This window comes from Lycium barbarum, chromosome 1 (assembly GCF_019175385.1).
Source record: "Lycium barbarum isolate Lr01 chromosome 1, ASM1917538v2, whole genome shotgun sequence".
NCBI lineage: Eukaryota > Viridiplantae > Streptophyta > Magnoliopsida > Solanales > Solanaceae > Lycium > Lycium barbarum.
The window spans coordinates 151,054,137-151,080,865 of record NC_083337.1 but is presented as its reverse complement, the minus strand read 5'-3'; the positions used below and the strand labels follow the sequence as shown (position 1 = coordinate 151,080,865).

Genomic DNA, 26,729 nt, shown 5'->3' with positions numbered 1-26,729 from the left:
AATTGATTAACAATTATACTACTTAGTAAGTAATTTATATGCTATTATAGTCTGTTTGGCCAAGCTTCTAAAAACAGTTTATTTTAAAAAGTACTTTTGAGCAGCAATTAGTGTTTGGTCAAACTTTTAAATAGTATTTCTATGTGTATTTTTCTCAAAAGTACTTTTGGGCAAAAGCTATTTTTTTTAGCTTTTGAAAAACTGCTTCTGCTACTCCCTAAAATCACTTATTTTCTCCCAAAAACTTGACCAAACACCTCACTTTTTTTTTTTTAAAATAAGCACTTATTGAAAAAATAAATACTTTTGGGGGAAAAATAAGCTTGGCTAAACAGACTATTAATCACTTTTGTTTTTACGGTAAGCCATATATAGCGATGAAATGTAGTCAGATGATTAAAACTACAACTATAATAAAGATGAATTATTATATCGAAAAACGAAAATGATGGAATTATAAAACGGGACAAGAAAAACAACTAGCTAGCTATACACTTGAGAAAGCCATATAACTAAAACCTTATAGTGATCCCACTTTTGACCCTTGTTTGGTAGCTGGTTAGGAGCTAAGTTATTCATATGTTAAATTTTACATAAGTAATTAAATATCACGTTTGGTAACATTTTTTTGATATGTATGAAATTCACACACCTAATACAATGTTTGGTTTGCAATTTTAAAACCTCCATAAATAACACATATATAAATTATGAGAAAATTTATGTATGCGGTATAAAAGATGAGATAACTAAACAAAAGAATTAAATACTGCATAACTATATAATTCTTATATAAAAAATAAAAATCACATAACTAATCTCTACATTACTAATATCTGCATGAGTCTAACTAGTAACGAGACGATTTACATAAGCTATATAACCAGTGACCCAGATAGCGTTACATGATATCTAATCAGAAAAATAAAAAATGGCGTGTGAGTCGTCATAGAGCATTTCATGAAGAGCCGTGGGGTGTTACTTGTTAGACGAACAGGACGACGACGTTTTGGTTATGTGGTCAATTGACCGGCGTGGACTTTTCGTTTCTGGGCCGGGTTATGGGCCGTCATGTTGACATCTGAGTGCAAAAGGGTATCGGGGGTCCATTATGTGCCCTCACATATGAGTGCGTAGAGAGAGAAAGGGGAAAGAAGAGAGAGAAAGGGGATGACTACGATTCGTAGATTCAGCTGCAATGACCTTCTCCGTTTCGCCTCTGTTAATCTTGATCATCTTACTGAAACTGTAAGCCATATATTTCCTTTTTTTTTTTTTTTAATTCTTAACGAAAATTGCATAATTATTAGAGTGTTCTGAATTAGAAACAAGTTTTAAGATGATTTTAAGTGCCTTTTAGAAATTTTGAAATGAGTGTTCACATGATTTATGGTGCTTTTCTAGGATTTTGAAAGCGAATTTTGACATGATTTGCTTTGACTTTTACTCCATCCGTCCCAAAATAAGTGTGCTTTAGCAATTAAAAAAAAAAAAAGAGTTGTCCCAAAATAAGTGTTCTTTAGGAATTCAAGAAAAAAAAAAAATTAGGTAATTGTTTCCACCTATACTCTTATATTAAAGAATTACTTTTTCTTAATAGTGTTCAATTCTCAAGAAACATATATTGGGAGTAACTTAGTAAACTATACCTTGTATTTATTGTTTTTTCTTAATGGGCGTGAAGTGAGCTAAAGCGATTCTTATTTTGGGATTGAGAGTGTAGAATTTGAACGAAATTTAACATCTTTGTAGGGCCTCTTTTAAAAGATTTTTAGTATGATTTGTACTAATTTGTAAAAATTGGGAATTTTAACATGATTTATAGTGCTTTTTTGTTGGAATTTGAAATGAGTTTTTGACATGTGATGCAGTTCAACATGCCATTTTATATGACTTACATGGCAAGATGGCCGGACTATTTCCACGTTGCAGAGGCTCCTGGCGGCCACATCATGGGATACAGTGAGTTCTTTAAGTGTAGATTTTAAAATTCATAGTTTTTTTGGGATGTTCTTCAATTTCGGTTACTATATATTGTTTCGTGTACTTCAATTATCGTATTATTTTGTTGTAGTTAGCCTCTCTACCTCCCAAGGTAGGGGTAAGGTCTGCACACACTACCCTCCCCAGACCTCACTTGTGGGATTACACTGGGTATGTTCTTGTTGTTGTAGCTTTTTTGGGATGATTTAGGCATGCAACTGATGATTATTTATTTTATTGCAGATTGGGTAAATTAGAAATATCAAATATAAGTTTGAAGCATTAAAAAAATGCCTTAGTTGTAGCTAGGAGCTACTTAAGTAGTAAGAGATAGAGTGTTTTAGGAATACAAAATTCTTTGAAGATCAAGAAATAAGTTGCAAGAATTGATAGTAATATACCTAAAGCTCTAATTTAATCTTACCTGCTTTTTCAAGAGAAAATTGTTTTCTGCCACTTTTATCATGATCTGACGATCAAATTTAATCCGTTTTAGTAGCCTCAAGTCCTTAACTGCCTGCAGTGAGTCGTTGTACTTTAATAGTGATTTACCTTGTCGATGATTCTATAACACTCTGTGGTTCCGGAAGCTACTTACTTAGATTAGAGGAGATTATGGTGTCTACCATATGCTATAGTCCCTTATCCCTTAGTTGTCAGATGCCTTGTACTCGACTGATTATTATATCATCGTAGTACTTTCCAAGATGATGACATTCAGCTAGGGAAAGTAACCAGCTGCTCATTCGACAATGCTATACCATCCTAGAATTAGTAGCTAATGATTACAAGCTCTGAGCATTGGGTGCTTGGCTGGCCTCTTTTCTCTCCTCCTTGATATCACACAGCCATCTAGCCTTGGCAATTAGGTGTAGTCTACTCCATTCATTCTGGTAGATTCTCTCTAGATTGTAGCTTCTGATTGGTTTTGAGACACAGCAATTTGGACTTTGGGCTTGAGACACAGCAATTTATCAAGATCTTCAGCAGCACTGTTTGACGCAGGGTATACATTAAATGTGACTTTCTTGCTTTTCTTTGTCAACTTAGTTGACAAAGAATCACTTCATTTTATTGAATTTGGATCAAACAGTACTGCATGGATGCTTTGTTGTAACAAGGATCTTTGCTGGCCTTTATCTTCTTAATTTCATTTCTCCTTCAAAAAGTGATTGGCAACAGAAAGTAGATTACTTGTGATGCTTAGGTAGGTTTCAGTAACTCTGGCCCCCTAGATGCATATGCCACTATGTTTTCCCTTGCAAAATTTCCAGTAACAGATCCTAGGTTTAAGACGGATGCAAGTAATCATTTTCTATTGCTCCCTTTGGTGAAAAGGTTTCATTTACTAGTTTTTGCAGGTGTCTTTTAAAATTTCAATTATGTAATTTTGTCTTAGTTTGGCTACTGGCTGGTGCATTCTCAACATGCAAGAGAGTTTGTTATCAGTGTTTCATAAAATTACTCCTAAGAAACATCTGTTTTTTTACTAGTGTTTAGCTTATGTGTACAGTTATGGGAAAAGTTGAAGGGCAAGGTGAATCTTGGCATGGTCACGTCACTGCAGTAACTGTTGCTCCTGAATATCGGAGGCAGCAATTAGCCAAGAAATTGATGAACCTGCTGGAAGATGTCAGTGATAAGATGTAAGCAACTATACTGTGGAAAACTATTCTTTGCTAAATTCCAGTACTGAGAGATTAGTGCCTATGATAATTTGAACCCGGAACAAAAGCAAATTGAGAATAACATTCATGCTTTAGATTTTATGGAGTGTCCATACATCATAAAGTTAACAGTTCACAGCATTTCATGAATCCTCGTTACTTTTTTTGAATTCATCTTTCCATATTTATCATTTTTATTGTTTCACAATTCTCTTTTATGTAGAGACTTCCAGATGGAGCTGTGTTTAACTTGAACTTGGCATCCGTAGTTTGTTTACAGTTTTTCCTCTTGTTTGTTTAATCCAGCTTGTGGTTTGTCTCATTAGATGTCCTAAAGATATGTTACATGACTTCTCTAGCTTCAGAGAAAGTTCTACACTGTGAAATGCTGCTAATAGATGTCTAACTGATTAAATGAATGCACGTAACAGTGCGCTTGTATAAGTACTGTAAAGTTTTGGGTTGTAAATACCTTCAAAACTTATGCATGTCTTTTGTCCTTTTTTGGGAATAAAATTACTATTTTAGCCTTCTAGATCCTTTTCTTCTGAGCTTGATACTGTGGATACTGGAACCCCCTCTCTTTTCCAGTTTGGTGGATACTGAAACTGCTATCCTATTTCCCATGGTTATTCCAGGGCGCATAGTTATGTTTTGTGGTCAGTTTGTGTGATGACATAAAAGTTGAGTGTGAAGTGATACGATTAGATCAATTTCATCTTAGCAGAACTTTTGACCTTGTTGAGCTCAGCTTTGTTTCTCTTTTTCTAATATAAACTGGCTAACTTTCACCGGTCTTTGCATGATGACATGAAGCTTCATGTGACGAGAGTAGAGTGAGATTTGTAACCTGCTCTCATTTTTTGGACCTTCTAGCAGAATTTAGTTATCATCTTTGCTATACTTAAACTATAGCGGGTGACTTTGATTCATCACTCAGTTTGTAAGATAGTATAAAGTTGGTGTCAGGCGACAACAATAGAGTTTGTGTAAACTTTGCTGATGTTTGTGGCTCCTAGCTGAATCCATCTTTTTAATTGTGTGATTTGCTGTCTAAGCTTGGCACTGAAGGGAGCTTTGTTGTTGTAGTGATAAGGCTTACTTTGTGGACCTGTTTGTAAGAGCATCAAATACACCAGCCATAAAGATGTACGAGAAGGTAGTAACCTCTCCTGAGATTAACCATGTTGGAGTTGTATCTGGATGAATATTTGTTCTTGCTAGTAATCCTTTTAACTGTTTCTTCTTTTCCAGCTTGATTATGTAATATATAGGCGAGTTTTACGCTATTACTCGGGGGAGGAAGATGGCTTAGGTGAGTTGCTGCATTTTAACTGTGGCATAGTTTCTATTTGCTCTATGATGTCACTGTTATGACCCTTGTTCCTTCTTTGCTGTTCCAGATATGAGGAAGGCATTATCGCGAGATGTCGAAAGGAAGTCTATCATCCCTCTTAGACGGCCGGTGACTCCAGATGAATTGGAGTATGACTGAGTCCCTAAGAGTTGTTACCATGTATATCTTTCAAGAAGCTATGTTTAGGCATCAAGAGGTCTATCTGAAGATGTATTAGATGAGGTGTCTGGGCTCTTATATAATCTGAAAAAGGATACATTTTATAATACTGCTCTACCAATAAGTAAAGATTTTTGGGTTAAACATATTTGATCCCTTTTCATTATATTATGTTTAAGACGTGTGCTAGAATTTCTGGCCTTGTGTTTTGGCTGCAATCGTAGGAGCATGTCGTGTGTATTGGTCAACACGTGTAGTTAATGCTAATAGTTTTGAGAATCATAACTTGGCACAGTTTTATCATACTAATAGTAATAGATTGATTTAAACGACACTTGGAATATAATGAAAAAAGAGAGAGATCTCAGGTCTTGTCGTGTGTTTTGGAGCGAATAATTGCTTATATATTATTGATAGCTCCGTTTATAAATCTTTTGTATCAAAAGTCCAATAATTCAATTGGAATGAATTTTAAAGGATGTGATAAAATAAATCATGTTAATCTCTACGTACAAAATAACATGTCTGCATAAATGATTACATAAATTAGTTTGCGGGAAGTGGAGCACTAAACAAATATAAGTCAATAGTCGAGACTCGAGATGTCACAATTCGAATTACAAATGTAAGCCAAAGAGAAAATAGTAATGTGTCTGCATATGCGAGTAATCTGTCCAAACTCAACTTACACACATATTTATTATCATACCATGTACGTATTGTGACACTCTTTCTTTGAGCCCGTTTGGCTTAGTTTATAAGTTGTTTTTAGGGAAAACTACATGACATAACAAACATATAGTAGTTATTGACATTTAGTAGCTATAGTTTAACTTAATTACTTCTCATAGCAAACATTTGTATATTAATGACATTTAATAACTATATGTCTATATACACACAAACTAGAATACCCATCACATTATTCACTTCCAACCCAACCCTCCCATCTCTCTCTCCCCTCTTCCCCACTGTTCCGCTGCCGGCCAACACTGTCGGAGCTCCGGCGAAATGGATTTGGGCTCTAATCACAGAGCTAATGAGAATATTCATGCCGCCATGGATGCGCAGCCTAACCACCACCGCCTCCTTCACGCCTTCCACCGTATCCACTGCCGCCACCTTTACGTCTTCCACTACCGTAGCCGACGGATCTAAGAATTGTTGGAAGCAAAAAGAAAAAAAAACTCAAATCTACGCCGGAAAAAGCTCAGATCTACGCCGGAAAAAGCCTCAGTCCGGATGTTTGCTGTATTTTTGTTGTATTTACCTTGTATACAACGTTTTTTTCGCTTGTATTTGTCGTAGACATACCAGAATTTTTCAGATCTGACCGGAAATTTTTCCAAATCTGTGTATACATATAGTGATACACTGGTATACAATATTTTTTTTCAAAGTTCTTTTGTTGGATACAAATTAATACAGTGTTTGAAGTGTATACAAATGAATATAGTCAATTTTATTTTCTTGTATTCAATATTTGAGTGTATTCATTAATTTTTTGGTGTACATATGTTGTATACAATGTTAATTTTTTGGTGTATCTATGTTGTATGCCTTGTATTTGTTGTATACAATACCGGAAAATATGATTTTGTTAATTTTTTGTGTATGTATGTTTTTATGTATTCATTTGTTACTCACTGTGTTTATGAATACAACAAGTCAATTTATGAATACATATAGTCATTTTTCATGAATACAGTGAAAAAACAGAAAAAAAATTATTGTATACAAATCAGAATTTGTAGACGCGCGCATGGATCTTGATTGTTGCTATAGAAGGTAATTAGTGAAACATATGCTATGTGGCTTGAGTTAAGCCCAAATCTGTCATTTATGTAGTTTGCCCTTGTTTTTATTGGCTGGTCAATTTATAAGTCATTTTGTACTTAAAATAAGTCCCAAAAAAATAATTGGACCCGTTTGGCTTAGCTTAAAAAAAGCAGCTTATAAGTTGAAAAAAGCTTATAAGCCGGAAAAAAATAAATTAGGGTAGCCCAGCTTAGCTGCTTTTTTAAGCTCATCCAAACAGGCTATTTAATTAACATTTGATTATCTCAAGTTCGAATACTAACGAGATTCTAGCCACCAAAGCTTAGAGTTAAGTAAATAGTTTGTACAAACTTATAGCAAAATAGATGCAAATTTAATTTTTGTTATCGTAATTTCAGATTTGTCTTCTCCTTTTCTGGTTCTTCCGAATAATACTCCCTCCATTCCATAATAAGTGGTGTTTTAAATTTTTCATTTTGTTTCAAAATAAGTAGTGTTTTAGAATTTCAAGAAAAAATTTAATCTTATTCTTCCAAACTTATAATCAAGAATCATTAAATAACTTTTTTTTGTGTAGATATTAATTAGGAATAAATTAGTAAAAATACTCCTAATTTTTTAAGAGTGACTTATTATGAAACGGAGGGAGTAATATTTTATTTTAAGTGAGGTCCCGGTCAATGACATTGGTAAAGCCCAAGTTATACGTAAACTACTAGAAAGAATAGATGATCAAACAGAATGGCTAATAGTCTTCCTTCAAACATAATAATCAACACCCTTTTCTAATCTAACCACCGGTTGATGGAAACTGCTCTTTCAAGAACACCAACATCATTTCTCAGAATCAATTAATTTTCTAACACCCCCCCCCCCCCCCCCTCTCTCTCTCTCCTTGAATGACAAAAGGAGAGAGGAAAAAAGAAAAGCTGATTTCTTTTTGTAAATTCTTGAAGTGAAAAATGCAATTGAAATCTGTCAACACATTTGCAATCATAATCATGTTTAGTTTTGCACTTATCATCCTATTTTTCTCTGGATTTCTTGATTTCCCAGTTTACACTTCTTCAATCCCAACACCCAAAAATCAAATCTTGAACACTATCTCAACTTCCAAACCTGACCCTTTTAGCAACTTATTGGATGCTTTCAAGAAATGGGATTCTCAAATAGGTTGTGCTCAATTCAAGAAAAAACATAAGGGGTTATTAGGAAATGGTTTGTTGTTAAATTCTTCTTATGGGTCTTTGCAAAATGTTGATGAAGGTGAATTGAAGTGTGATGAGTTAAAGATGGATCATGTGAGTGTACTAGTTAAAGGGTGGACTTGGATTCCTGATAATTTGGATAATTTGTACTCTTGTAGATGTGGGCTTAGTTGTTTGTGGACTAAATCTTCTGTTCTTGCTGATAAACCTGATGCTTTGTTGTTTGAGACTTCTACTCCTCCTATTCAGGTATTCTTCTTAACCAGTTTTAGCTTTTTTGAATGGGAAGTCATTTGCTTGGAAATGAATTTTGATAATGATAATGCATCTGGATAAACCTATATTTCTTCTTTGAGGTAGTTCCTGATTTTAAAATCTTAAGGAATCAATGTGGATTAGACAGAGTGGACAAATGATCAACTAGCTAAATGAGGCTTAGTTGTTATTGTTACACTTACATTGGGTTTCGGTGTTAGGAGTTTTTATCAGTGTTGTCAGAGGCGCGCTTAAAGCTCGCTTAAGCCCTGAAGCGAGGCTCAAAACATGTTGAGCGCTTCGCCTCACTTTATTTGCGCTTTAGTGTCATCAACAAGGTTCTTAGACATACTTTTCCTTGACAATGAGCCTCTCTTGAAGAGATAATTGATATTTCACTTTATCGTAATGCTTTTACAATTTCTTTGTCCATATATTTGTTGTTCATGCTTATTATTAGTAGTCTTGGACTATATATATATATATATATATTTGTATTTTTTCACCATTGCGCCTTTTTTCATTAAAGCCCACGCCTTATTTGGACTTTGTGCTTAAAGCCCCAGCTGACCTTGGAGCTTTTTTGCGTTGTTCGCTTTTTATAACACTGGTTTTTATTGTGGTTAGAGATTTGTACAACGGTGTAAAATAAATGTGACATTTAGAGAAACTGTTATAGAACCCTCATTTCCCTTAATAATAAATTATTTAGTACTGAAGTGGCATGGGCTTGAATAGAGCAAATGGAAACAGAGGAATCAGACACCCGATTCCAACTATTTGGAGTTGAGGCACGGTCGAAAGATTTTCCTTTCAGCGTTGAAGATAGTCAGGTGCACTGCAGCTTTAGAGCAAATGAAACGATCTCTCCAAATAGAGTTGTCTGAATGTCTTATATTCTAAGACCAATATGTTTGCAGTAGTAAAAGCGACCAAGGATTGAACCTTACGCATATGATTTCTTATGCGTCACAGAGAGACTCGGTAGTTACCTTTAAGATGTCATCTTACATGTCACATGATGGAATGGTGATATGATTTGGACCTTGTTTCCCTTTCTTATAAAATTAGGGTATGATGAATTCAAGCAATCAGGCATTCACATATTTTGGTCCGAACTCTCAGAGCCAACTGTTAAACCGTTTTATAAACTTCTAACTTAAATACATTTTAAGTTCTTTTTTACCTTAGAATGTGGGAGGCGATTAACAACTTAAGTGCTATTAGATGCTCTGCAATTACCTAACCATTTTTAGTTATGTGAAATTGATACATGGTAAATGTACTTAGCGCTTTGAATCATCTATTTCTTGCTGCTGCTCGTCCTTATGCATGTTTAGCTTCTTTGTCAGTCTTTATGTTCTGTGGCTGTCCATCTAAAGTAATTTTTGACCCGTCATAGCTCCAGGAATACAAACTTGAAGCCTCAACTTCCTCTCCTATTTTCCTCTGCAACTCTTTGCACATTCTTTTCATTAAACATCTTTTTGTTTTGAAAACCCAATAGGTCTTCAGCTAGGAATTTATCTCCATGGAATGGAAAATGAAATCTTTTGATTATTTTTCGGATAGACTAAGCCACAGTCACTGATTACTTACGAATAGAGCCTCAAAGCAGTGATGTTGACCAACCAAATGGTAGTCTTCACTATTCTTCCCCAGATATAGTTCTTGGTGTATGAAAGAATTGAATATAATAATATTGTATCCTTTACTTATAATGGTAGGAGGATTATGCTGCTCTCTACTATGGATAAAGTGAAACAATTTTGGTAAAAAGTACACCAGACCCAATGATTGTTTACAAATAGTTCATGATTCTATCTTAGTTTAAATCTTATTTTTGTATAAGGCGGTCAAGGTCTTTCACTCAATTGTGATGGAAAGCCCAAAAAGTTGTCTGTGTACTTGCTATGTTCTGTTAAACATTTTTGCTACGACTTGTTTCAACTTATCTATTGGTAAGTCTATTCATACATTGATGTGAACTGAACATATGCATTGCTCCTTGTAGAGCTATGTAAAATTCAAGTTTACCATATGACTAATTTTTTGCCGTCCTGCATTCCTGCTTTATTTTCAGTGGTATCGCTACGTATCGTAATAGGTTCGTAGAACATTAACTGCGACAATAGTTATTGACAGCTTATTAGGATTTAGGACATCGAAGATAGCTATTGTTCTCCTCGATTTTGAAGTACAGGTGGATAATTACAAGGTGTTCCATGTGGAGCTTTTTAATTATAGGCTAGGGCCATTTTTGGTGGTCCGGTGACTTTTCCACTTTGTAATCTACAGAAATACTCTCCGCTGGACCTAAGGCATAGTGCCTAAGGTTTTACTTCCCGTAGTTGGTTCAGTTTTTGCAATTCATTTTTTTTTTCTTTAATAATTATATTCTGTATGATAGCCACATTAGTGATTTCTGTGCTATCAATAGAGGATATGTGGCAATCAAAATTAGTTTATACTTATCTAGCTTTTCATCACTAAAATCTGATTCATGAAATAATTGACTAAAATGAATTATCCGTCCTAAAAGTAAAATCTTTTGTTTGTTATGGTTTTTAAGCACCTTAGTCAATCAGTAACTTTTCCATTCTTTATTTTCTGGTTTGGTATAAAGTTTTCCCTTCCTTGTGAGGAGGTTCATCATGTGAGAATTGCCTGAGGAATCCTGCTTTCTTCTGACCATTATTATAATATTCTCTCACTAAGTTTCTTTCTTAAAAATGAAATGCTGAGTATGCTAAAGAAATAGTCTCTGTTGGAAAACGTATTGCTGATTGTATGGAATTAAGCAAAATAGATTTTAAGAGTTGTTATTTTCAGCATTATAACTAGACTATTCCCTAGCCCTCTTGTTTGAAACCTCTCCATCGAAGGGAGGGGAGAATTACCTATCTTCTGTGCTGAGATTCCCTTGTAAATCTGAATTACATCAAATTGCTTGTTGCACACGCCGCATGCATCATTTTCTTCTGTCCAGTCTCCTCACAATTGTTATTTTCCTTATCAGAGACGTCGAGGTGATCCATTACGTGTATACATGGATCTTGAAGCTGGTAGAAAGAAATCAGGGTATGAGGATCTATTTATTAGCTATCATGCAGAAGATGATGTCCAGTCAACCTATGCAGGTGCACTTTTCCATAATAATCGAAATTATCAGCTTTCTCCTTATAAGAACAATGTAAGTGGAAGGTCACTCTGTTCCTTCAGTCTGCCTGTAGAATATTCAATCACTGAGCGTACATTCTTTTCAGTGCTTATTATAATCTCTTGCTATTTGTAAATTTGTAGGATACTCTAGTTTATTGGTCTTCATCACGTTGTCTTCGTCAAAGAAACCAGCTTGCTAAACGTATACTCAGCTTGCTACCCTCCCATTCATTTGGCAAGTGCCTGAACAACGTTGGAGGTCTAGACAAGGCACTCTCCCTCTATCCTGAGTGCATCAAGGATTCTAATGAAGCACCCAAATGGTGGGATCATTTGCATTGCGCAATGTCACATTACAAGTTTGTCCTTGCGATTGAGAACACCCGGACAGAGAGCTATGTAACGGAGAAGTTGTTTTATGCACTGGACTCTGGTGCCGTCCCCATCTATTTTGGTGCCCCGAATGTCTGGGACTTTGTACCGCCACATTCGATAATTGATGGAAGCAAGTTTAGCTCTTTGGAGGATTTGGCCTCGTACGTTAAGGCCATTGCCAATAATCCGGTAGCTTATGCAGAGTACCATGCATGGAGAAGATGTGGCGTGCTGGGAAACTATAGAAAGACACGCGCAGCTAGTCTAGATACTTTGCCTTGCAGGTTATGTGAAGCCATCAGTAAAAGAAATGGGAGAAATGCAAGAGCCTCTTGACAACTGCAAAAATACAGGGTACTAGGTTTTAAATTTCATTATTATTGTGTACTTAGGTCTTCTAGTGTTGTTTCTCAACAGAGCTTGTGTTATTAGGATATGGACTAGGTAGAGTGATTTGTAAAGATCCCAAACCCTTACAGATTAATCATACATAAATTTTGGTCCTAAAAAATTGCCTGTTCTGTATGTCGATTTCCACCAATATTCTCTTTGTTCTGTTAACTCTGGCGCATGGGTGACCCTAGAATTCGTCTTGTCTCTAGATGTGAGCAGTATCAACCTTTTTGTTGGTAAGTTAAGCTAATCTTAATTGTTGCAGACCAGCAGTTCAATCAGATCCTTTTTTCTTCCAAGACTCTAATGAAGGCGATTTTAAGGAAGCTGTAAAACCACACTGTTTAGTACTGCTATATAATAAAGCAAACATGCACTAGTTCTCTTAAAAGGGCAAATTTTCTTACATAAGATTTCCCTCCTAAACAAAGCTAATACAAGACATGATTACTTGGTTTTCTTTTTTGTTTGACGGTTGGTGTATGGACCACCTTGCACACATCTCAATTATTCCACAGGTACTTGGTACCTTCTACCACCACAAAAGTGAATCAATTCTGGAATCTGGAGACATCTGGCCTTTCATATAACAAAGAAACGAAAGAAGGGAAATGATACCCTTCCTTATTCACAAGGTTATGAATCCATCCATCTCCTTTTAATCCCTTCAATCCAAATGAAGATAGTCTAGTTAAGTTTTTTTATCCATGGGACTAATCGATATGGATGTTACCATTTCTTCCCTGTGAAACCAAGAAGTGATCTCGTAGAAAAGCTAACCACATAAACAGATAACACAATTCAACACCAATGAAGGCAGTCCCTCTAAAATCTCTTGGTCATATAAGATAGGCAAGTATTTTGTTGTACAGAAACATTGAACCACACAATATGAACAATGAAGAAGCCTTTACGAAACTCAGCTCTGGGGGACCACTGGACTCTTTCTTCTAAACCCAAGCTTAGATAAACAATCACAAATATGGAAGAGGAACCACATGAAAAAGGCTTTCTTTGATACAATTCGCCGAAAACTCTATTAGCTATATAGTTATAAAATACAAGGTACACAACATGTTCCTTACATAGTATATTCAAGGACAAAGCAAAGACCAAGTAACAATCTCATGACTAAGCCGTTAATAAATACATACAGCTTTAAGACTCTTCTAAGAAAATTTCTGACGAGCAAAGAAAACCGACAACTAACCAAGGATTAACTAGGCAAAGAACATTTTTTCTGAGAATGTCCCAACATATGGCAGCGACCACATTGAACGACTCTCTTTGGACGCTTTAAACTCTCTATGCGAAGAACCTTCTTTTTGGGCCTGCCAGGAGGACGTCGGGTTTTCGGTGGCCGAATCATAATATCAACGTTTGCTCCGCCACCTTCTGTACCTTCACCAGTTTCTCTCCACATGCTCCTATCAGGAATTGGATATATCATCTGTGAGTAGGTTTCACGATAACTGTGGACCGTGAAACAAGGTTCGGCAAATAACTGAGCATTCTGCCCACAAGAGATAAGTGCAGCAGCAGCATGTGCACAGGGTACACCATATAGTTGCCAACGGCGACATGAGCACACACGACTTTGTATGTCCACAATATTCGTCCTCTCAGTTGATACGATCTCAAATTCAATTTCATTTGCTCGTAGAACCTTATAGCATCGAGCATCAGCAATTGCTTCTGCAATCCTCTTTTCAGCAGACGGTACGAGTATCGACGTCCACCTCATGCCCATGTCTCGGCGATCGTGAGACCATGATGTTATTTGCTGGCGGATATGCTCCATCATCTGCACAACAGGAAGTTCATGACACTCTAGTGCCCAGTTATACAACACTTCTGTGATCCCCAATGAAAAATGACCATATCGTAATCCTTCAAAATATGCAACAGCCCAATGCTGCGGACTGAAATGATGAAGCCATTGTAGCACATCTTGTGAAATCTCTACCATCTCGGAGACTTTGGTCTCAAATTCAGCTGTGGTTAGTGCATACACAGCATTCCAGAAAATGTTCACTAGTTTCGAGTTCTTAAATGTATCTCGAAAATTCTCACTGATATAACGTAGGCAATAACCATGAAATGCATTTGGAAAGTGAGTCTCGACTGCCTCAACCATACCAGCTGGTCTCTCAGAAAGTATAGTAAGTCTTGGCATACTGTCTGTATTTACACCCAGAAGTTTCCGGAGCTCCGACATAAACCACATCCAATTCTCATCACTTTCCACATCAACAACAGCTATTGCCAAAGGAAACAAAGTATCATTGGCATCAACAGCTGCCGCACAAAATAACATACCCAGGTACTTTCCTTTTAAATGAACTCTATCAAGTTCCAAAAGTGGCCGACAAGCATTTAAAAATCCATAAATTGCTGCACGATATGAGACAAACAATCGTTGGAAACAATTCTCCTGTCCCGTGGCAACTGATGCAATGCTCCCTGGGTTAGTTTTCCTTATCTGTTCACAATATGCAGGAAGAAGCTGATAACCTTCTTCAAAGGTTCCATGTAAAGCAGCCATGCTACGCTCCTTTCCTCGCCATGCTTGCATATAAGACACAGCAACTCCATGCTGACTTCGAATATCTTGCAAAATCTCCTTTGGTTTATACTGAGGGTTATCCCTCACCCGTGATTCAACTGATCTTGCAACCCAACCCACTGATGCTTGCTGATGGTGAAGGTTCTGAACCCCCTCACATGTATGCTCACCATGAAGGGTCCTTATTGTAAATGTAGGAACACCTGGGCATTTTGCCACATGAACACGCCACGGACAACCCTCTTTGGAGCACTTAGCTATGAATCTACTCCTATCTGATTTTACTATTCGAATTTCAAAATGCAATGCTATTGCTATCTCTTTCAAAGTCCTTCTACAAGTATCAACATCCGGGAACTCTTGCCCAATTGCTAAAGGCTGGTCAATCAACACCCCATTCGTACCGGGTACTTCCGTAACGTGCTGCCCATTCGAATCGGGTCCCGATCCTAATATATCATGTACTGATTCCAATACTTGATCCCCCATAACTCTAGACGCATCTAAAAAGCTTCGACCTTGTTGCTAAACCCAAACAATTACTCCGTCTGCTTTGCCAAGTTTTCCAAATGGGTAACTGGGGATCCACTTATCACTCCACACTGAATACCTACCAAATGACAGAGGAAAAACGATTAAATAGGTATCATGCCAAACTCACCATTTAACTAGAAAATAAAACACTCAAAACATTAATTCAAATTCTTATGCTTACATATACACTAGTCGGGCGGGACGCACCCTATCGCAAGGGGTGTCATCCGACATCGCTTCATCGAAAATTTCACCAATATTTATATGTATAAAATCTGAAAAAGCAGAATACTTATAGATACATTAAAAACAACACCCCTTAGCACAAAAGGCTTCATGGTTAAGCCCCTCACCCATGTAGCATTCACCCAGAGGTCGAACGTCCTTCACAGCGCCGATCTTTTTTTTTTTGTTTTTTGTTTTTTTTAAGCGACTATCGCCAAAAAAGATACAGCAGGTCCTAAGTGAGACTCGAATCCCCACCCAACACGTTTCCTACTAAGGAAAAATCAAACCAGTCAAGCAAGTTCATTTCCAAATAAATTTTAGACATTCACTTACTTTAAACCAAATTTGAAACACAAAAGTCGAAAAATTTATTCATTATTCCCTCCTATTTGTTCATCTATTCTCTTCTTTAATTATCGACACAGCTTGCGAAAAATCCTGCGTACGCCCACTGACACTAGTCATGTGCAGAAAACAACACATTTCTCAAAAAAAAAAAAAATATGTAGCTCGACTTTTTACATTCCAGATTGGTCCTCACATAGGTCAAGCTCAAAAACAATATCACATAACACAAAATATGAATCTTTAAATATACATTCTACTCCATTGGACCCTTTCCATTCCAAACACAGTAATACAAAAATAAAAATAAAAATAAAAAGATTAAAAAAACAAGAAAAACAAAAGGGGTTTTATATTTACCTGAGATATGCTGCTTTAGCTATTTAGTTGTTGAAGAGATCTAATTAGGACCCAAAAATGGCTATAATTAACAGCTGAGCTATAATAGATAAATATGTAAATTATATAAAAACTACTACCTAAAAGATGAAGAACAAGATGAAGAGTATAAGAGCGTAAATTTGATGAATTTTAAGGGCAATTGGAAAACCCTAAAAGTTGAAAATGTAAAATCTCTCTCACATCCGGCGCAGAGAGGGCTAATTGGGGAACTATGGCTAGGGATTTGTGACGTACAAACAGCTGTGAGTGAAATGACTGTTATAGCCTTGAATTTGTTTGGATTTATCGGATATTTGTTAGGGCTACGACTGTAAATAGATAAGTAAAGGGTTGTGAAAATGGTCTACAAATGTTTATATTTGTTATAAATAATATTTAATAGTGAATATCCATATATCACCAAAATAAAATTATATTTTAGTTAGTAATCACTAAATGTATTACTAAATTAGTTTTTCTATAAATATGATCACTCATGTCCTATTGAAGACAGACAGAAGTGAAAGAAATCATATCAATCTTCAAATCTCTTTCATATATATGTTCTTTTACATTTTAATTTTATTATTTTATAACACGTTATCAGCACGAGACTCTATCTTGAGCACTTAATTTGAAAAGATCTTGAGATCCGGAGAGAGGACAACTCTAATTATCCTCGTTCCAAACCATTGGCCTGCACGTAAGATAATCCCATGATTGGCTTAACTAAGCAAAGGATTCAACAATTCTCAATATTTTACACTTTCATATATTTACTCAGACATTAATTATTTGGTTGAGTTGGGCAAATGAAAGTCTACTAAAAATCTGGTTGGATTGTCACCATGAAGAATTTTTCACAAAAGGTTAGTATTTCTTTTAAATCTTATGTTTGTTTGTCCTTTGATTCTAATGGCACGACGTTGGGTCCAGGTAACCTAATGTTTTCCTTGGCAGTCCATGCCTATAGTTTGTTCCTAAGAATAAATATCGTGAAAAGGGATGATGAATTAATTCATATCCATTAATGGTTAATGCTATTTACTTATTGCTTATATATTATATTTGTAAAATTGGATATATATCTCACATAGGGGATATACTTGAACTCCTGTAGAGTTAGCAAGTGATATACAAACCATCAGTAGTGGCAATCTTTCATAATTAAGTTATGTTATGGCTAAATGATATTTACTCCTATAACCATCGAAAGTGGTAATATTTTCATAGACTTGTTATGATTACAACTGAAAATGTGTTAGAAAAAAAAATTACATCATATGACTCGATTTACTCCTAAAGTAGCAATATTTTAAAAGAGGTTATAAACTATCACGATTTGATATGATGCTTAAGGCACATTTAGATAATTATATTTTATTCCTGAAGAATGAAAACTTTTGATAAATGTTGCAAATACAGATCTATTCTCTGAAGTGAATGTGATAGTATGCAGTAAAGCGTATAAATATGAATGTGCATTTGATTGTAAAAATATCATGATTCATCTCCAGAAGAGGTAGAATAATTGAAAAAAAATATTCTTAATATTGTATTATACTCATAAATTTGCTCCTCGAGTAGCAAACTGTCACGCCCCGAACCATGGCCTGGGCGAAACACGGCACTCGGTGCCTTACGGCATGTGACCGAGCGAACCACATGGCTTGTTGAATCATCATGAGGCATAACATGAGCGGAATTTAACGTGAATGCATGATGAGCCTTTATAAAATGCAATAAGTCATAATACTTAATCAAAATACTTGTTTAAACATGAGTGCGAAAATAACATGAATGAGCCAAAATGGCTAGACGACTCCGAAAGTGTGACATGACATAACTGACTTGTCTAGTCTATGAAACCTCTAACATAAGTCTGAACATGGAAAACATACTTGCTGGGACAAGGCCCCAACATACCTTAGATGCATAGCTAATCATAAAATAAAGAGTTGACTAAACCCCGAATTAGATGGGGTTCACCAATAAGCTGATACGAATGCTGTCCTACTGAGCAGATGCGTCATCCTGTAAATTAGTACCTGCATTGTGAAATGCAGGCCCCCGGGCAATAAAAGGGGACGTCAGCACATTGAATGTACTGGTATGTATAGCAACTGAAAGAAATAACATGGGACATAGAATAACATGATAAGAACTGAAACTGAAAACCTGGACATGAACATGAACATGAGCATGAGCATGGGTACATATATATATATAACATAAGTAAAATATGATAAGTAGGGAGAGCATTTCATAAACCGACCATGTGATATCACCACGTGGGTACGTGGAGTCTGGTACCTCGCCGGACCAGCAGAGCCCCCATACCTTGCCAGGGTATAAGGTGGTAACGTGCCTGATGGAATCCATTCAGTGTAAAATTAAGGAATCGTCCTAACTGGGTGGAGCGATCTTTGTCCTACGGTGGCTACGTAGTTTCAGGATATCTGAGCCTTCTCGGTAATTCGTGCAACTCCCAAAAACATGAACATGATATAATTGGCTAAGAAGCCCATGATTTTCGTGAATTAACTTGTACTTGACTTGTAATCATGATTTCACGAAATAACTTATAAACATGGTTTCATGAAATAGCTTGTATTTAGCATGTATGTATCATGTATCATGGCATGAAAGTAATTATATAATATAGTTACATGAAAACTTGTAGACATGTAGGATATTCATGAAATAATCATTTTTAGCTAAAAACATGCATGCAAGAACCCATGGAATACAAGCTATGAGTTTTCATGGATTACGGACTGATTCTCAATAATCATATGGAGTTATTAAGAACACAATGATAGAATAATAGCAATTCATACATAATATAATCATGGACATGGACCTAGGGTTGTTATGAGCATGGTGTAGAAACCCTAGTTTTCGTAAAGAATCATACTTTATGGATTAAGAGGCATTGGGAAGAACAATGATGTTCCCACACGTACATAGCAACTCTACATACCTGGTAATGCTCCAAACTTGAATTAAAGATTTCAACTTTGAAGAAGATTTCCAAAATCTTGAATTCTTGAACCTTGAGATGGGTTTTCTTGAAAACCCTAGTTTAGGAACAATGATTTCTTGCTTAGATTATTAGAGTATAAGCTAGAATTGAGTTAGAAGGGTTTGGATTGACTTACCTTGATGTTTTGGATTGTTTCTAGGGCTTGAAATTGTGAATAATGAAATAAAAGAACTGAAGGCTTGAATTTATACAAAAGTGGGGCGAAAATTATATGGCCATATTATACGGTCCGTATAAAGTTATACAGTCCGTATAATATAACCATATTTTATCATGGCTGAAAACAGAACGTCGATTTGAATTTTCATGAAGTGCGGACGAGTTATACGGTCCGTATAAAATTATATGGGCCGTATAACAAGTTCGTATAACATGACCAGTGAACGGACTGCTCTGTAATCCTTCAGTAAAATGGCCATAACTTTTTGTAGAGATGTCCCCTTAACCCCCGTAATATACCGTTAGAAAGGTATTTCAAAAGGCTACAACTTTCAAGAGGAAATTTTCACAAATTCCTAATGCAAGTACCCGAAAAAAGGCCATAAGTACAGACTGTCCTAGACTTAGATGAATTTAGAAGGCCTTAAGAACTTCACTTTTTGGTTTGACTTCAAAACGATTGTTTATCACCCGAGTTCATCCCAAATAGATTCGTATAGCTAAATTATCACCTTTATACTAGATTCATACATTCATACCTAATTCGGATTTACGGGATGTTACACAAACTTTGAAAACTCCCGAAGTAGTAGAACATTGAGCTCTACTCACAAAATAGTAAGACTCTGAACTCTACTCTCGAAGTAGTAGCACGTTGAAATTTACTCCTGAAGTAGTAAGACCTTGAAATTTACTCTCGAAGTAATAAATCTTCAAACATTACTCTAGAAATAGTAAAACTTTAGATTTTACTCTTGAAGTAGTAAATCTTTAACTTTACTCATGAAGTAGTAAAACTCCGAAACTTTATTCCTAAAGCAGAAAGAACTGGTAAAATACCTGAGAAATATTCTAGAGCAATGTCTTCTTGTGCTTGAGCAAAATAACGAGTTATCGAGTAACGTCGTATTGCAAGTACAATTGAATAATCAGTTTCAAGTAAATGAAAAATACCACGACCTATCTCTTGAAGAGATAAAATAACAATGGATATACATGTTATTTTTGTGGTATGAAGTTCAGACATTGCTACACGTACCTGTCTTTCATCGAAATATATTAAAGTATCATTCTAAAGAAAAAGGAAGCAGAGTAAAATGCTTTCTACTATAACCACATTGATACATTACGGTTAGTTGTTATTGATTTCCTTGAAGGAAATAACAATTAATGTATCTCTTTATGAAGGATGTGATTATTATGTGGTTGACGCTTTGATACGCTCAAATTACACCTATTAATGGCGTAAAGCGGACGTTGTCAAATATAATAACCCAACAAGGTTGGGGTCGAATCCCACAGGGAATATGGAGAGAAAAGAGTACTAATCGTATGCGATACCGGTCTTTAAATGCTTTAATCCTATTCCGGATAGTTTAAATTGATTGTTGAATAATGTAATTAATACTTTGACTTAAAATGTAATTAATGTGAGAGAGAGACTAAGGTTGTGTTCCCCAATTTGATTAGATATTATGCTTCAGGTTTCAAAGTGATATACTTCTAATGGTTGTTCTATGAATATGCACTTGGTCTCTTAAAGACTTCTTAATGTTTCCCAACAGTTAAGCAGTATTTCCTCTTTATGATTCTTCCGAATATAAAAGAGTTACAATCGAAGAGCGACCTATGATGCCAATTTAGACTTATTCTTATTCCTAAGTTAGTCTATTAAACGAGGGTTAACGCCTCGAGTCATTGTTATTCAATCTTACCAATATTGACTCTCTTTCCCAAGAAAAGTCAATATAATGGCTTCGGCTAATGCTTGCAATCATTACCCAACGTTACAACTCAAAGATAGAATAAATAACAACAACCATTATGCATATATCAATAATAGAAACCCATTCACATAATACCCATCATGGGATTCACAACCTTAGAATTGAAATTAGCTACTCATAATGTTTCTTGACAGAAAAAGCTTAAAGATTAACATAATACACTTACAATACTAATACAAGATGGAATGAGAGTGAAGTTGTTGCCTTAAATGCTCCAACCACTTCAAGATTAAAAACCTAGGGTTTATGCCTCTAAAATAAAATCTGAATAAATGAATTAAAACCCTACATTATGTATTTATAGAGCCAAAAATCGCGCCAAGTTTCTGGACAAAAATGCCCTTACGCCGCATTGTTACGGACCGTAACTCAGGTTACGGTCCGTCCTTCATTTCGTCATTTGACCACTTTGACGTTACGGCCACCATGCGACGGACCGTACCCTGTGTTACGGTCCGTCCTTCTGAAGCGTAAGTGGTGACAATTACTTGGCAACTCTCTGGAATTTTGGATGATGTTACGGTGAAGGATTACGGACCGTAACATGAGTTGCGGACCGTAACACTAAACCGTAACACTGAAGGTTTTATTGAAACTCTCTGGAAATTTAGCTCATGTTACGGTGACATGTTACGGACCGTAACACTCCACCGTAACACTGATGGTTTCAATGAAAACTTTCTGGAAATTCAGGCCCTGTTACGGTTCAAAGGTACGGACCGTAACATGAGTTACGCACCCTGTTACGGTCCGTAACATGAGTTACGGAGCGTCGCTTAGCTCCAATTTGTCCGTTTTTTCAGCATTACTTCTCATTTCCGATCCTTAGTTAATCAACCCTATAAAACACAAAAATAACATAAGAAACAATGTAAAAACACTTAAAATCAAGCAACATGTCTAGTTACAAAGGCATAAAATGTGCTAAAATTCACGGCACATCAACACCCCCAACTTAAGCTTTTGCTTGTCCTCAAGCAACTACAACAATACTCGCTACTAACACACGACATCTTAGCAAAATAAGAATGACTACGGTGGGTTTGGCATGTGTTTCTAGCACGGACTCTTCGATCCAAGAAAAATATTTAGGCTCTTATCCATCTCCTGTTTGTGACACAAAACGCACATTTCAGAAAAATTTCAATTAACTATGCAACCTCAATTAATGACACAATCATAGTACGGGGCTCTCTATGCACATGAATTTCAACTTCCGGAAAGCCAGTTACTTTGAAACCTACAATCCTTATGCCCTCACATAGACCAAAGAATGTCCCAACACACATTTACGACATAAATGGGACAGAAGACTAAAGAGACAGAAGAACACTCACACTCACAAAGAAATTTGCATACCATGCGTGCACAAACCATAGGCTTGCCTTTATTTTCCATGCATTCAACTCTGAACAATTTGATCGTGATCACATTAGGACTTTTTGGGCTTGTAATGTTGGCTTAGGGACGGGTAGGATGAATATTTGGGTATCAGTGACTCACTCTCCTCGACACTTCTTTTTGACTTCATTCATCATTCTTCCTATCATTTCCGACCACTACCACTTAAGTCATCATTACTTTACTTCTATATTAAACATCCTAAACATGCTAGGTTTAACATACACATAGCATTCTTCGGGAATAAAAACACATAGCAAAGAACAGCTGAAGAACGTCCTAACACATACTTGCTAATAAAAATAATACCAACAAAACAAAACAATAACAATTGTCTTAAACACATGCTTATTATCACAATTTTGGGATAAAATACCCATCAAAACAAAAATACTAAAAACAATATCCAGTATACTAAAACAGCAATCCCAACAACCAATCAGTAAATACCACACCCCCAACTTAAAAGCATGCATTGCCCTCAAAGCATCAATATAACGCATTAAAAAATGGAGGGCCTCCCTGGAGCGCACTAGGCACTCGGATATGTCGCAGCATCATGGGGTGGAGCAGTGGGTGGGGGAGAAATACGGTGAGCCGGCCCAATGGGCTGAGCTGAGCTAGAAGTAGCTCCTGCGGTGTCGGAACTTAACCGGGACTCCTGGCGGATTCTTTTCAAAGTACGCTGCTCCTCTTCCTCATTCTGTGGGCGCAACTCAGCATATGGATCAAGACTTTGGAGAATGGGCTCGAGATCTAGCGATGCTCTGCTTCGCTTCCCTTTGTCCACAAAGGGGATATCCTCGTCCAACTCCTCGTCGTGTTGTTCCTCAACCGTGTCTTCGTTGTCATCATCCCCTAGTAGGCTCTGAACCGGATGGCATAGGCTCTGTACCAACTCCGTGTGTACTTTAGGAACCTGGTCTATCGCCACAGCCACTTCCTGGGCCTTCAATTTCTGCACATCATCCTTGACAGACCGCAACTCACTCCGAATAGCGCCCAATTCCAATGTAGGGTGTGTCCTAGTCAGCTCAGTCATCCTGCCCTCAATACCATCTATTCGGGAGTGGATTTGTAGGTGGTCCGCAGCCATTTGTTCTTTTATCGGTTGCAGCGCTGCATCAATAGCCCTTTTTGTGTATAATTTTAGCTCAGTCATGATCTGCTTGACCTGCCTATCTGTGCGATCCGCTTGCAGGACCACTGCCCCAAAATTGTCCCGGTTGAACATCATTTTTCTCGCAAGCTTGGGTGGGACTCCTGGTATTGCCTGCGGTGGTGCTGGGCTTGCTCCAGTGGAAGAGGTAGGACCACCCGAAGTAGGTGCGGCTGGAGGTGGCATAGGCTGTGTAGCATGATCAGCCGGTGGAGCCTCAGAATCTGTGGGCTGATCCGCAGCAGCTCCCTCTTCACCCATGATAGCCAAGGGTATAACATCTGACCCCGTAGGCCCCTCCGGCACCTCAGAAACCGATACAGAGGGCAATGAACCCTGGCTCAACACCTCATCTTTCCCTTTTGTGATGTCATAAATATGGCTGGCAATCACACTGTGATCGATATGGGGTAGGGGTTCTGGTTCTGCACGCAAGCATAGTAGCGTAAGCAGGCATGGATGAATGAGGGAAGTGGCCGGCTGGGTGGCTCTCTCTCGGAGGTCTTCGGCTATCAGTCGTCCGAAGTTGATCTTATATCATGACATTATGGAAGCCACAAGAACAGACCTGTCTGGAGTCAAATAATTATCTGATTGGGTAGGACGGATGCGGAACAGAACAATTTGCCACCAAAACTTTGCCTCTGGCGTTAGGGTGTTTTTCCAAATCCGCGTGGTGGCTGTCAACTTTGGCACTATGGCCCATTCAGGATCTGTTGTCCGTGCAATAACAGAAGCTACCCATTTTCGGACGAGGATTGTATCCTTCTGTTCAATTTTGTAGGCAAACTCCCCTTCTTCCGTTGCTGTAGGCTCTATATAATCTTCCCCGAATAGTGTATTATTTATAGCCGATGGAGAGACATCTATCTTCTTTGCCCGGAATATAACCTCATTCATTGCCGGTACTTGAGTTGCTCGCTGCCCTTTCTTCACTACTTTGAATACAGCTGCCCCATATGAAGCGTAGAATTCCCTAACAAAAACCGGTATGTAGGACCCAACGGGGTTTTTCAAAAACTCCAACTTGTGGAATCGGATAGTATCACTAATGCCGGGATATCCTTCTATTCCATCGAAGATGACATTCCGTTCCTCGAAAATACTCCGCCTTGGGTCCATTCCCTCACCTTTTACCAGCTCACACCCCTTGTTATACAAATCTTCAGATCCCTCCACATTAAACCGGAGGATCTTCTCAGTCAGAGCTTGCAATCGAATGTCAAGTTTCCTCCTTTCCTGTTCGCGCTCTTTTTCGTGCTCCTCCGCAGTAGGCTGTCTAATGGGTGGTTGAGGTCGGTGTGTTAGTGTGATAGCCCGCTGGGGTTCACTTTGGCTCGACGAACTCGACGAGCTCGACTCTCTCAACTCCTCAGTCGAGGAGGAACTTTCTGATTGTGGGTCTGGTTGGCTGGGTGCAACTGGTGGGGGTGGCTTGCTAGGTGCGACCGGTATCTTTTTAGGCCTGGCGTCCTTGATCAGATCGTCGTCGCGCAGCCGTGAGGTTACCTTGCTTGCAGCACGACCTTTTCCTTTTTGCGCGACCTTAGGTGAAGCCTTCTTTGATTGTCGTGGTTTACCCATACCTGTGGAAGGAAAAGTTAGATATGATGTACGAGAAGTTGTTTTAAAAAAAAAAAAAAATTTAGACACCTTATGAATTTAAGCTAAGGACTTTAATTAGGCCAGGTACCGTAACACAGTCGACGGACCGTCGATGGTGTTACGGACCGTATCTTCAACCGTAACTCAAATGGTTCAATTAAGCAAAGGGACCGTAACACAGTCGACGGTCCGTATCGTAGGATACGGTTCGTAACGTCTCACCGTAACATGATCAAAATTTCCAGAAAAGTTACTGGAAATTTGAGAGGTGTTACGGTATGATGTTACGGTCCGTCACTCGTGTTACGGTCCGTAACACCTCACCGTAACGTCTGTCAAAATTCCAGAAGGTTTTCATGGAATCCATCGATGTTACGGTGTGGTGTTACGGTCCGTAACATAGGATACGGTCCGTAACATCCCACCGTAACATCAGCCAAATTTCCAGAAAGTTTTCATGGACATTATCGGTGTTACGGTGCGATGTTACGGTCCGTAACGTACGTTACGGTCCGTAACACATAATGACGGGCAACGGATTAGCAAACAAATGACTTGGCCAAATTTTCACGTTTTAAGCACGAGGCCAAGATTTTCGACTTAATGTCCCATGGGTATGTTGTAAAACAATATTATATCCCCTCACATGCCTCGGGTTACTCGGACTTCACCCGGTTTTATTAAAGTTTTCATTGGGGAATTTTATCGAACAGTTGGTGGGCAAACCGATTTAGTAATTTCACAAATGAAACCTTTAACCGGATTTGCCCTCCAATTCAGTGGGAAGTAATTGCTTGTGCCCACGAATCTTTTAAACAACACCAATACCAATCCCAACCCCCGACCATTGTCAACTTATCAATTGAAATTCAAACTCAATCAACATAGCCCAAAACACGAATTTCAACGCATATTATACGAAATTACTCATGAGCATCATAGAACTCGCATTGATAGCTAAAAGAAAAGAGCAAAGACATGTAATACCTGATCGTTGGCGATTGTAAGGATGAAACTCAAACTTAAAACAGGTATTGTGATAAGAAGATAGTAAAGAGATTTTTTTAAGAAATATGGGGGAGAATGGAAAGATGAAGAGAGGAGGATGTGAAGAAGAGAAGAGAGGATTTATGAGGGAGAGGGAGTTTAAAAACGTTTTAAGAATCCTTTTAATTTGAAA

The 26,729-nt window shown here is 37.4% G+C and overlaps 3 protein-coding genes across 4 annotated transcripts; 2 read left to right on the top strand and 1 right to left on the bottom strand.

Moving 5' to 3' along the window:
• Positions 1–1,088: 1,088 nt before the first annotated feature.
• On the top strand, positions 1,089–5,312 carry LOC132644181 (N-terminal acetyltransferase B complex catalytic subunit NAA20). The gene is made up of 6 exons (XM_060360761.1): positions 1,089–1,248; positions 1,872–1,962; positions 3,497–3,629; positions 4,740–4,809; positions 4,905–4,965; positions 5,054–5,312. Exons 1-6 carry the CDS (start codon positions 1,171–1,173, stop codon positions 5,143–5,145), a joined length of 525 nt encoding a protein of 174 aa, XP_060216744.1. The 5' UTR covers positions 1,089–1,170; the 3' UTR covers positions 5,146–5,312.
• A 2,348-nt stretch (positions 5,313–7,660) lies between these two features.
• Positions 7,661–12,284, top strand: LOC132644173 (alpha-(1,4)-fucosyltransferase). Its single transcript, XM_060360756.1, has 3 exons — positions 7,661–8,402; positions 11,428–11,601; positions 11,712–12,284. Exons 1-3 carry the CDS (start codon positions 7,908–7,910, stop codon positions 12,279–12,281), a joined length of 1,239 nt encoding a protein of 412 aa, XP_060216739.1. The 5' UTR covers positions 7,661–7,907; the 3' UTR covers positions 12,282–12,284.
• Positions 12,285–13,337: 1,053 nt separating this feature from the next.
• On the bottom strand, positions 13,338–16,647 carry LOC132644162 (uncharacterized). 2 transcript variants are annotated; one of them, XM_060360743.1, is made up of 2 exons: positions 16,372–16,647; positions 13,338–15,514 (listed from the first exon to the last, which is right to left on the bottom strand). In XM_060360743.1, exon 2 carries the CDS (start codon positions 15,391–15,393, stop codon positions 13,555–13,557), a length of 1,839 nt encoding a protein of 612 aa, XP_060216726.1. In that variant the 5' UTR covers positions 15,394–15,514; positions 16,372–16,647; the 3' UTR covers positions 13,338–13,554. The 2 variants fall into 2 exon arrangements, with proteins under 2 accessions (XP_060216726.1, XP_060216730.1); XM_060360747.1 differs by lacking the exon at positions 16,372–16,647 and adding an exon at positions 15,620–16,299.
• Between the last annotated feature and the right edge of the window lie 10,082 nt (positions 16,648–26,729).

What these genes read in the sequence shown, in the direction of transcription:
- LOC132644181 (XM_060360761.1), top strand. Translation starts at nt 1,171, where the DNA reads ATGACTACGATTCGTAGATTCAGCTGCAATGACCTTCTCCGTTTCGCC. An exon ending in GAAGATGTCAGTGATAAGAT is followed by an intron (nt 3,630 to 4,739) that starts GTAAGCAACTAT and finishes TTGTTGTTGTAG; the next exon opens with TGATAAGGCTTACTTTGTGG. An exon ending in GGGGGAGGAAGATGGCTTAG is followed by an intron (nt 4,966 to 5,053) that starts GTGAGTTGCTGC and finishes TTGCTGTTCCAG; the next exon opens with ATATGAGGAAGGCATTATCG.
- LOC132644173 (XM_060360756.1), top strand. Translation starts at nt 7,908, where the DNA reads ATGCAATTGAAATCTGTCAACACATTTGCAATCATAATCATGTTTAGT. An exon ending in CTTCTACTCCTCCTATTCAG is followed by an intron (nt 8,403 to 11,427) that starts GTATTCTTCTTA and finishes TTTCCTTATCAG; the next exon opens with AGACGTCGAGGTGATCCATT. An exon ending in TTTCTCCTTATAAGAACAAT is followed by an intron (nt 11,602 to 11,711) that starts GTAAGTGGAAGG and finishes GTAAATTTGTAG; the next exon opens with GATACTCTAGTTTATTGGTC.
- LOC132644162 (XM_060360743.1), bottom strand. Translation starts at nt 15,393, where the DNA reads ATGGGGGATCAAGTATTGGAATCAGTACATGATATATTAGGATCGGGA.